At 38.8% G+C, this 12,336-nt stretch overlaps 1 protein-coding gene across 1 annotated transcript in view; it reads left to right on the forward strand.

Moving 5' to 3' along the window:
* The window catches only part of STOML3 (stomatin like 3), a 35,547-nt gene that overhangs the window by 6,600 nt on the left and 16,611 nt on the right, over positions 1-12,336 (forward strand). The window contains exons 2-3 of the mRNA XM_006915780.2: positions 10,052-10,155; positions 10,237-10,309. Of these exons, the coding sequence (XP_006915842.1) occupies positions 10,052-10,155; positions 10,237-10,309 (177 nt within the window). The remainder of the gene's footprint in view (positions 1-10,051; positions 10,156-10,236; positions 10,310-12,336) is intronic.

Genomic DNA, 12,336 nt, shown 5'->3' on the forward strand with positions numbered 1-12,336 from the left:
TATTGTCTCCTGTCTGTCCACAGGCCTGCTTTGCTGAAGGTTTTTTCAATCTACCTTTTTATTTTTTAGAAAGCAGAGCAAGGAGTGAGTTTTCCATCCTTAATGCTAGCCTGGACTTATATCCTCTGGTCTTTATTTGAATTATTGATTGAGGTATGAGAAACATGCAATAAAGTGCACAAGTCTTGAGTGTTTAGCTTGAGATGGAATATACAGAGAGTGGCTGGACCAATTATATAAAGAGAACTCTGACCACCAACCGGTAGCAGACTGCCCAGAACACCAACCTGCTTATCTTTAATAACAAGCCCAGCAAGGCAACATGCCATAAGTTAGACTTGTGGAAAGCCAGATTGTTCTCTCTAGTGAAAAATCAGGAAGTTAACAATAACTTCTGAAACTATCAGGGCAAAATGGCCAGTACTTGATAAATAACTGACAACTTCCTACTTTATGTCCCCACTTCCAAATTAGGACCAACTAAAGAAAGCCAAAACTCTTAGCCAATCACATAGGATGCCTAGCCTCTAATTAGCCTGCCCACACCTCCTGTTATGGGGAGAATGATTCTAAGACCCATGGAGCCAATTGAGATTAATTATGAGCGTTTATTAGCCGGCTGGTGACTGACTCTCTACCACGCTGGGTTAGAGGAGATCAGCCCCAAGCTACCTGAGGAGGCAGCTTATAAGGTCTCCTACTACATCTTTGAATGAACAGATTACAAGAAACAGAAGTTAGTTGTTAACTTTTTGTACACAGATAAATGTATTGGGGAACTCTCAGATCAAACAGGGCCTAATAGACAGTTTTATCATCTTTTCCTTGGAATGTTGCGCTTCTCCTGGGGCTGGCGCCTGGTGATATCACCTCCCTGTAACTGAGTTACTGCTCTCCCTAGGGGCTGGCGCCTGGAGATAGCACCTCCCTGAAACTGGAGAATTTCCACTTTTACACTCCATGCCAACAGCCCCCAATCAGGGGACACCTGAAGGCTTAATTGTTTTCACTCTAAAGCTTTCCCACTCTTCCAGCCTTTGAGTCTCAGTCAAAACACATGCGACAGAGGTTGACTCTCTTGCTATAGCAAGCTTCAAATAAATAGCCTTTACTTTTCTCATTTGGTTGGTCTTTCATTTATTTCCACAGGCTCAATAGGTGTAAGTCTATGTAATCACCATCCAGATCAAGATAGTTCTAGCACCCTACAAGGTGCCCTCGTCCCTCCCCAGATGATACCCAACCACCAGTAACCCACTACGTAGAGACAGATGCTATTCTGACTTCAAATGTGATAGATTAGTTTTGTTTGCTCTTGAATAAAATGACACAATATAAGTAAGATTATACAGTATGTATACATGGAGTTAAAAAAGGTATATACACTTGTGTCTGGTTTATTTCACTCAATATTTTGCCTGTGAGATTAATCCATATTTTGCATATAGCAGTAGCCTTGTCTTTTTTCTTTCTAAGTAATATTTCTTAGTATAAGCATACTATGACTATATTCATTTGATAGATTTGAATGGTTCTTCATTTCTTGAATTTTTATGAATAAAATTGCAATGAACATTCTTGAATATGTTTTTCGCTCCATGACCTTGCTAAACTTGGTATTTTTAGTCTACCATTATGGAAGCTGTGTATTATTATTTTATTGTGGTTTTAATTTTTATTTCCCTGATGTGTAATTACATCATTCTGTTTTGGTGTTTTTAAATAATGTCATAGTACCTAAAAGTTTATTTAGGAAATGACTATTTATAGTATCATTAGAGAGAAAATGACTAAAGTAATATTAGAGAGGAAATGACAATTTATAGTAACAGATCTGTGGGCAAGTATTATATGTAGCATTCATCTAATATTTAAATATGTTGACTAAGCCAAAGTTGAGAAATAGGCAACCAAGTCACTCAGCCTGTTTTATTTGCTAAAATTCATTTCCACGCCTTGAGTGTTGACCTCTAGTCCTAAATACCCTAAAGGATACTTAAGTCTCCTCTGGTACTGTAGCTATAACTAAATGCCAAGAACAAGGCCTCAGAGGTATGCCTCTACAAGTGAAGGTTGGTTTTGCCTCACTGCCTCAGTCAATAAAGGTACACGAAAATTGACATCAGTTTGTGAAGCTCGTGGGTACCACCTTACTTAAAAGAGATTAAGATGATGGTTACAACACCAACCAGGAAGTTTTCTAGTTGCCAAACAAAGGGTTGGCTTCGGTTATCTCTAAAGTCTTTCCAACTGAATTCCCAGAGTCCTTCTCCTCAGTGTCAGCAGCACTGGGCCTTGGGTTCTGTGTGTGTGATGGCTCTACCCTTCTCTTTGCAGATTGAAGGAAAGATGTCGACTAAACATTCATCTATTCTTCGTCACAACCATATAAAGAAGGAGATCAATACTTATTTCACTAGCCGCACATGTCTTAGAAGGAAGTACAGCAGAGCACTGACCCTATTATCACAGTTGGCCCTACTGTCTCATTTCCTGCTAGACATGAACTATTTGGGAGAAGTTCCCTATCTTATTCTCCTTCATATTCACAGCCCTAGCACATTGCTGGGTATATAACTGAAAAAAATATTTGTTAAATGCACCAATGAGAAACCAATGGCAATTTGTTGGGGATGCAAAATCTAATTCTTTACAAGGAAGTAAGCATATGATGTTAGCTTTATGGTATTACGACATTTGCCTGTAGAAAATAGACATTTATGGATTTGGATAAAGCAGGAGATGATTAGATATATGGAAGACTTAGTGGTTACCTGAGAAAATTGCGTGGCTTGTTTTCCTTTCATTAGCCCCTTAGCCTCAAGGGAAAGCTGTGGCAGGAGCCTTGTATAAATTGCAGTATGGGAGATTTCTAAAGCTTCTTTGTAATGCAATCCCAAGCATGCCCTTTCAGTCGGAATTGTAATCCTCAGATCCACTTCTCAGCACTGCATGCTGGTTTTAACTGTGGGAGGGGTGAAGAAGGAGAAAGGCTTGCTGAAAGATTTGCTCTGCTGGAACCCAAAAGAGCAACAGTTTGTGCTCCCTCCAGAGCTGTGCAGCTGCTGGTGCCCTACAGGGAAGCCAATAATCATGCTCAAAGCCCCACTTTGAGGCGCAGCTGACACCTGCAGTCTCCTTCAAATCTCTCAGTATCAGTGGCCTGTGTGATTCTAATGCTTAAATGTAAATTTTGGAAGATTAATCACATCCTCATCTCATGTCTCTCATAACACATTTAGTACCTCACAAAACCTTGCTCTCATGTAATGATGCAAGGACTTTATGGGACTACGGAGAAGCTCCTTTTGGTCAGAATGGTTTTCTTTGTGACAAACACTTGCTTAGGTAGCTTGGTATTAAGGCTATAGATAGACTGGAAATGTCTAGGGCTTGCTGAGGTCATAAAGCCAAGTAGTCTCAGGGGCCATGTGTGCTGCACTGCTTAAGTCACAGCCCTAGAATACTCCAAGGTTCCTGAGTACCAATTGTTACAGTGTCAACAGGGAAGGAACACACCAAAGGTAACAACAGGAACTGTGCTGCTTTTTCAACACTTTTATCAATATTCCAGGAAAGTGCAAATTGTCCCAGAAAGGCATGTATGAGTACAGTTATCTCAGCCTTGTTTGTTGCAGGAAGCGACACCCAATGGAAGAAATTTGGACGCTCAGACAACTTTGTTAGAGGAAGGAGAGTTTATTAGGCCAGTGGAGTGCACAAAAGCACAAGCTCCTTCTGATTATCTTTCTTACAGCTTATATACCCCAGAAGTGTTCCATGCAAGGGGTGTGTGATTCCTTTGTCTGAGGGTCTATGTGTTCCTCCTGACTCAGGATGGGAGGGGGAGTTTCGGGCGGGAGCTGCAAGGGGGAAAGAATTTCTGGACCATGAGTCCTATCTATTTACAGATTGTTTCTCATGTGTGACTAGTTTCCAGATGGCCATTTAAAAATCTATAGGGTGTGGTTAATCTACAATCGACTGAGTTGGTCATTTCTGCAAGCCCTTTCCTTCGCATTTTTTGGAAGCTTCCTCTCTTAGTTTGTAAAGGCAAAATTGCAAGTAACCTTAATTTCAATCAACAGAAGAATGGCTAAATAAACTGAGACACAGGTTTAGGACAGAATAGTAGGTAACATTAAGAAGAATGGAATAATAGATCCGTGTGTAACAATATGAAAATATCTCCAAGATATATTAAGTTTTAACAAAAGTAGAAAATCAGATAGTGTTGTCACCGCTGGAGTGGTGTGAAATCCGGTGAGGCCCCAGCGGCGTGGCGGGGGAGAAGGAGGAGGATGGAGGACAAAAAAAATCGTGTGTTAATCCCTTAGTTCTTTCCCGCTGATGCAGCAAGGAATTACAGGTTGGTGAGATTGAGAAAGATTTACTGAAAGTGCATTTTAGAAGGAAATGGGCCACTGTAGGGAAGGCTGCAGACCTGTGGAATTCAGGAGATGGAGATGTTATGGCGCGAACGATTCTAAGACCCATGGGGCCAATTGAGATTAATTATGAGCCTTTATTAGCCGGCCGGTGACTGACTGACTCTCTACCACTCAGGGTTAGAGGAGATCAGCCCCAAGCTTCCAGCGGAGGCAGCTTATAAAGCCTCCAACTACATCCTTGAATAAGCAGATTACAAGAAAGCAGGTTAGCCGTTAACGTTTTGTACAAAAATAAATGTATCCGGGGGAACTCTCAGATCAAACAAGGCCTAGTAGACAGTTTTATCATCTGAACCTTGGAATGTTGCGCTTCTCCTGGTGCTGGCACCTGGAGATATCACCTCCCTGTAACTGAGTTATTACTCTCCCTGGGGGCTGGCGCCTGGAGATGCCACCTCTCGGAAACTGGAGAATTTCCACTTTTACAGAGAGAGAAGATAATACACCCCAAAGGGAGGGGCAAGTTTCCAGACAGGAATACTTTAATAATGAAGAAATGGGAAGGTCTTGATGGGAGGGCCTAGATGATCTCTATGTGAGGTCACCTTGACTGATAGTTGGCTGCTATATAACTTATTGCCTACCGCACATGTGCTTACCCAGAATTCAATCTGTTATAATTAGATTCATGAACTTCCAGGCATATTCATGAGATTAAAATGATGGTATAATGAAGCTGAAGTTATGGGCAGTTCTTTCTGCACATGCATTTGTAGCTGGTTTAACCAGCAGCTTTTATGGCCTTTGTGCTCTAGGGGTAATCTATAACCCTTTGTGCTCTAGGAGTAATCTATAACCCTAAAAGGGAGGTATTTCTGGGACGTGCTTAAGGAAGGTCTTCAAGGGAAGTTTCTGTGTTATAGAGCTGGGACTTGGCTCCTGTCACTCATGCCTGACTACCTGACAGTTTGATGCCTTTCACTACAAAATAAAATTAACAAATCTAAAACAAGCATTTTCTAAATGTAGATATATGTACATAAGTAAGAAAGGTCAATAAGGAGATACGCCAAGTTCGTAACTACGGAACTTCTTGATAACAGTGGACTAAGTAGCAGATAGTCAGGGGGTACTTTAGTTTTATATATATTGCTTGGATTTTTTAAAAAATGAAAATGTATATATACAGGTTGTGTCAATAATAAACACCGATAGATGAAATTCAACTGAGATTCTATCAAAATGTGCAAAATATTTTTTTTTTATCTTGCATAATGATAATGATCCACCTCAATGTGGTCCAAGGCTTTGGCAGGTTTAAATCAAGAATTTAAACTTTGGCATTCTATAGGCAAGTCCTTATTTTTATTAAATATATTGTGTGTATTTAGTATGTTCTGTACATTTAGAGACTATAAAAGGACACTTGCACACAAAAGTTTGTAATACCATATATATCTCTAAGATTTAGATACATTTCACTTCAGAATGTAACAATTTAGAACACTGGAAATATCTAGTGAGTACAGGGCTTGTGGAAATAGGCACAGTGTCACAGTGTACTGTTGAAGAGAAGGTAGTTTTCTAAAAACTCTTTAAAGAGAACTTACCATCTACCAAAACTGTAAATACTAGTTCCTTTTGATGCAGGATAGGGCAAATTCCCCACGTGGTGGGGAGACCAAGCTTTGTAGTGAGAGAGAAGAGGGTTCTTGGTAGAGAGTATAGAAAGAATTCAAACATATGCCAAAGTTAGAGTCAAAAGGAAAGTTTATTAGAGAAAGGGTAACACTTCATAGACATAGTGTGGTCTTCTTTCAGAGGCAGAGAGTGGGACAGCCTAAGAGAGAATCAGAGACAATAGAGATGAGGACAATAAGAGAGAGAGTAAAGACACTGACAGAGCACTGAGAGGGATCCCTAGTGTTTGAGGAATTCAGTTTATATATCATTCTAATGTAGGAAGGAGGAAGGAGAACTAAAATGTTAAATTAAGCTACTTTTAATGACTGAAATCTGCTGATCAGCCCTGCAGCCAGACCATGAGGACACTGCAAAACAAAGGAAGATTTCTGCTGTGAAGGGGAAACAGAAAAATAGAGTCTTTAAGTGGCTGTCCTATACAAAATAAAATTGTTTATTCCCTATGGTTAAAACCATGGGGAACCTATAGATTAAAGGCTTGGAACTGTCAGCAGGCCTTTCACACTACATACTCTTATCCTTCCTCACTTCATGTCCATATCAAAGAAAAATGGGTAAACAAAGTCTTTAAACTATAATGCATAGAAACTAAAGAATGATATATAAATTGAATTACCCCAAAGCTGGGATCCTTCTCAGTGCCTTTATTCTCGTGTCTCTCACTCTCCTTGCCTCTCTATTGTTTCTGTCCCTCTGAGTCTCTCTTAGCCTCTTTTACTCTCTGCATATGAGAGGAGATCACTCTGTCTGTGGAGTGTTACCTCTTCTCTAATAAACCTTCCTTTTGACTCTAATTTTGGTGTTGAATGCATTCTACATTCTGCCAAGAACCATTCTTTCTCAGCACAGGGCTTGGTCACCCCCCACTTGGAGGAATTTGCCTGTTCTGCCTCAATTTTTTAGTTTTATGCATTAGTTTAGACTTTGTTTACCCATTTACTTTGACGTCCAGTGAGGAAGGATAAAAGGTAAGAATACATAGAGTGAAATGCCCACTGACAGTTCCAAGCCTTTAATAGGTTCCCCATGGTTTTAGCCATAGGAAATAAACAATTTTATTTTGTGTAGGACAGCTGTTACTGGAGAGGACAGCGGGGATCCTCTCCTGGCATGCTGTGCAGGTTCTTGATGTCTCAAACAAAGAATTGAGCAAGACACCAAAATACAGTAGAAAAGAAAAGTTTTATTAGAAGAGAAAGTACACCTCCAGACATGGAAGCGAGCCTGAGCAAGAGAAGGGTGGCTCAAAAGACCTGGTAACAAAGCCTTTAGGGTTTTTATCCCTTTTTGCTGTGGATGGTTACTTAGAGTGGGCTTCCTTGATTGACAGCTAAAATTGACAGGACTCAATGATTCATCATTTTGCTTTCTGCACATGTTTGTTCCCAGAATTCAGTCTGTTATAATGATATTAATGAACTTCATATTATAATGATGGTATAATGAGACTCAGGTGAATTGAAGGTCGTTGGGGTCTTCATTACACAGGTGAGAGTGACTGGCTTAAACTGGTACCTAATTCTCTGCCTACTGGTTTCTTTGTGTGAGTTAAAAAATGCCTTCTGGCTTGCTTAATTGTGGGCGGATTAGGGAGGACCCCTTCTGAGATAGGATGACCTCAGTGTCTTTAAAGGCTGTCCCGAAAGTCCCTAACTAACTTTCCTGACTACCTCTTTTCTAAGAGTCATGAACCCCCTTATTATTGGTATGGTTGTTGAGGGACGGGAGGTCTCTTCTTCCGTATATGCTTACTGCTGAGAATGGCCTTAGTCCCTGCCTACAGGGGTTTCTTAGTCAGGGTGGGGTCTTGGGTTTCCTGCTAAAGTGCTGCCTCAGTCCTTAGATAAGGAAAAACGAAGATACAAACTTGTTATTGGGATCATATATCTAGTTACATTTCTATTATTGATTTGTCTATCAAGTGGGTAAAGGAAATCAGGCTTGGTAAATGTATTTATTAAGTTTCTAAAAGAGTAAAAAGACCTTTGGCCTAAAGTCTCCTCCCCTCTCAGACTCTAAGAGCCCTGCCTGGCTTAACACCATTTCTGTTTAACAATGGGCTGATGACCCTTATCAAGAGCCAGAGGATCTTAGTCACCAGTTTCGGGCAATTATCAGGATTTGAGGGAAAGGGCCTTTTTTCCAAAGAAAGGAGGGAAGAAAACTTAATTAGGTTTACTAAGAAGATTAACTCTGCAAGAGATGTGCCATTTCATTTCCTGCTAAATATTAAGAACTTTACAAGTGTTGTCCTGTCTCACAGCCACTTAAAGACTGTTTCTTCTTCACAGGTGTAGAAATGGGTTGTTAGCAATCTCAGCAGTAATCTTCCTTTGTTCTGCAGGTGTCCTCATGGCCTGGCTGCAGGGCTGATCAACATATTGCAGTCTTTGAATATAGTTTGATTTAACATTTTAGTTCTCTTGCCTCCTCTCTACATTACTTTGACTTAACAATTCCATTGCCAGGAATTTATCCTATCTAAAAGCACAAAAATATACATTAAAAAGCATTCAGCACAGCATTGTTTGTAAGTATAAGAAGAAAACCCTAGAACCCTTCTAAATATTCATAAATGTATGACTTGGGCACCAACAAGACAGTAATAGTAAAGTCAATGAGTGAGGAAGAATTTCAGGTGGTATCAGTCAGACTTAGTGGATAGGGGAAAGGCAGTGACCCTATGTCTCTAACTTGGACAATAGAGTGAATAGTTAAGGCATTAACTGAAATAGAGATAGCATAAAGTGTTTGCAGGATTATCTGGATGGAGATACCTAGTAAATATAATTAGTCCTAGGGCTGTGGGGAGAAACAATCTGTTGGAGGAAGTGTAAGGGTGAGGATGGAGGTGGCTGTCAAGCAGAAGAAATGAGAAAAAGCAAGAAGAAATGAGAATTAAAAAGAAGGTAAAATAGTGAACATAAAGAATTCTAAAGTAAAAGTATTAGCTAGAACTGTGTGTTTTACAAACAAGAATCCTAAGACTTGAGAATTATGTTAACTGATGTGATTAAAGCTACAAAGTTAAGGTATTGAAAAATGATTTGAACTTAGCCTCATCTTATTGCTGGGCACTATTCATTAAGCCAAAATGACCCTGTTATTTACAATTTGAGATTAGAAAAAAAGACATCCAATGTAATAAGCCAATGTAACAAAATTCCATGAAAAGTCAGAAGTGTCAAATATCAATGTCTGACAAGTCTCTGTAATCTCCATCAATCTGTAAAATAGAATAACAGAAGTAATTACATTTATTAATGTAGCTATTAATATATGGTCCAGGTACCATATGAAAATAATATCACCTAATTCTCATCAAATACTTGAAGGTATGTAACTTCTATCCTCGTCATACAGATGAAGAAATGGAGGCTCAGAAAGGTTGAGCGGCTTACCTAAGGTCATAGCATTGGCAAGGATGAGAGCTCTCATAGATGTTCATACCCACGAACTCTTCAATATGTTTTTCCTTGTGACACATTGTCTCTCTTTGGAGATAGTAATACTTACCTATCTACCTCCAATGTTGCCTTGAATTTCACCTGAAGAATTCTGGGGCCCAGAAATCTACCTTTTAAAATGGGATCCTGTTGTTTCTGATGTGGGTAGTCAATGGATTACACTCTAGGTAACACTGTTTTGTGTATTTTGAGAATAATAAACCATAGCAGGCTTATATAAATGTAATGATAATTATTATTGATCGCTATAAGTCTTGGAAGAGGCAAGTTAATTTTAATCTAAAAACCTAGGTATTTTTTGTTTGTATGTGTGTGCATGCGCATGAGTGTGTACATGTTTCCTGAATTCATGGGTGTGCGTGGATTTAGGTTTCTTTGTCAGTCCCATCAAGCTTGTCCAGATCTCTGAGTAGTTTCCTCATCCACACCCCTGGATGATTTTTCTAAGAACCGCATCAGTCACAGGCTTGCTTCCTTCTCATTTCCCAGGCATCAACAGTAAACAGCTTGGTGTTTGTGGCTGGATCCTGTTTTTTCTTTCTTTCCTATTGATGATCATTACCTTCCCTATCTCCATATGGATGTGCTTGAAGGTAATACCTTGGGAAATAAGTCGGGCTCTCTATATGGGTTAACGAACCATTAAGACTAAATGCTCTCCCTTAATCTCTTAGATCATTAAGGAGTATGAACGTGCTGTTGTATTCCGACTTGGACGCATTCAAGCTGGCAAAGCCAAAGGGCCAGGTATGACACTGCTGCTGCCCCTGACAAGAACTATTATAGGCACCTAATACTATTACTAGTGCTACCAGCATCTAGTGAGAGGCAAAGAAAAAACATAAGAAGCTAGAACCCTTGCCTTCCTGTACAATTGAAGGATGTTGTCCTATTATGTAAGTTAATGGGAGTGACCACTAGACCATTAGTTTAAGAGTGTAAAATTTTTAGACTTGTTTTTTAACACTTCCTCTGAGAGTTTCAGGTAATGTGAGCAAAGGGTAACTCTGGTTACATTGGCTGGGTGTCACTTATTACCAGGGCCACTAAAAGAATGACAGAAGGATGAAAAGAAGGAATAAAAGGCAAAAATAGATGATTAAGTTACTCAGGGAGCATATTCAAGGAGCTGGCTCTTGATTCTCACTATTTGAAAAGAGCTAATGGAAAAGTGAAAAATAAAATTTCCTCTCCTAGCAAGAAGATTAATAGAACTATAGAGCTGAATGTCATTATAGAACCCCTTTTGTCAAATGCAGTATATATTTCCATCCTTTCTCTACAACCTTAAAATGAAAAATGTTCCAATCTATTCATGTTATTAAAGGATTCGATTTTTGGGTTGGCAGGGGTAGTAAAGTAGCAGGTACTAAAACTCCCTAGAAGTAAGATATTGATTTAATAATAATAGCTTCTCTTGGTGTATATTTAACTGAACCATATGCAATTGCTAATATTTATTTTTGACTTATAAAAGTAGCAATTTCATGTGGTAAATTCTAATATTCTGGAGAGGAGCGGCTATCATAAGCAGTATCTTAGAAGACACATGAAAAACAATGGTTATTAGCTCTATTTCTCTAATATTTGTTTTCTGTTCTCTATTATGATATATTTGAGTAAAATCATTCTTTCTTCTACTAGACTATATGATCTCTGGGAGGTAGGAATTTTCTTAGTCACATGATATTCTGGGTGCTCTGCACTTGGCTGTATACCATGGTAAGCACTCAGATCCTGTTACATAAAAATATAAAATGAGAACCTTCAAAAAAAGAAGCTTGTTAAGGAGTCTTGGTCATTGCAAGTAGTATAATCCTATTTCTCTAATTTCATAAAAGACATAAAAGAAAGAGGGCAAGAATTATAGATGTTCTCATGAGTTTGTCAAAACAGAAGTGTTAGAATCATCCAACTTATGGATAAACGAACATGGTTAACCCTTTCATGTTGCATCTGCTGGAGCCAAGATTATAAATTAGAATAAAATTGGATTTGAGAGAGGTAGAAGAGTCATAATCAGGAATACTCTAGAGAAAAGTGTATCTCTTTCAAATAAATTTTCCGAGAAGATTTTATCATTAAATGTCCCAGGATAACTACCCTTGTCATGCATGTCTCTGGGGCAAATGAGTTACTTTAGAATCAAGAGCCGGAGTAATACTAGCCAAATTGGTAATGGAAAATCTCTTCACTTTTGTAAATTGTAAATTATTCTTTAATAATAAAAGCATTAATAATAAGAGATATCACTTCTTGAACAGTTAATACTTACCTGGCACTATGTTTAACACTTTATTTTGTTGCCTGTTGAATCATGCTTAATCTTCACTACTATCTTATAGATATTAGGTAACTGAAGCTCAGAAAACTTAAGTGAATGTTCCCAAGTTACAAGGTAGAACTGGGGCTTAATTCTCTTGTTTTAAGGGCCATGATCTTAACCAGTGACCTGGCACCAAAAAAAGGAAGTAAATCAGGCAGTAATCCTCAACATAAATCTCTGAAAGGATTAAAGACCAACAGAAAGAAAGCAGTTTAGCAGCGTTTTCTTTTGATGCTACCAGCCCTTTACAGGGTACTCACCCTAAATGCTTGTTTCTTCTTTGAAAACAATAACAATAGTACAAAATCATTCTGGTAAATGGAAATGGATTGGTGTCCCCATCTTGCTGAAATGCCTTGTGGTTCTAATCTTTGTAATTCTTGCCCTAGAGGACGTTCACCAGGGCAATGTTAAGAAGTCACAAGATCTTCACATGAGTTTTCTTAGC

This window comes from Pteropus alecto, unplaced genomic scaffold (assembly GCF_000325575.1).
Source record: "Pteropus alecto unplaced genomic scaffold, ASM32557v1 scaffold16, whole genome shotgun sequence".
Taxonomy (NCBI): domain Eukaryota; kingdom Metazoa; phylum Chordata; class Mammalia; order Chiroptera; family Pteropodidae; genus Pteropus; species Pteropus alecto.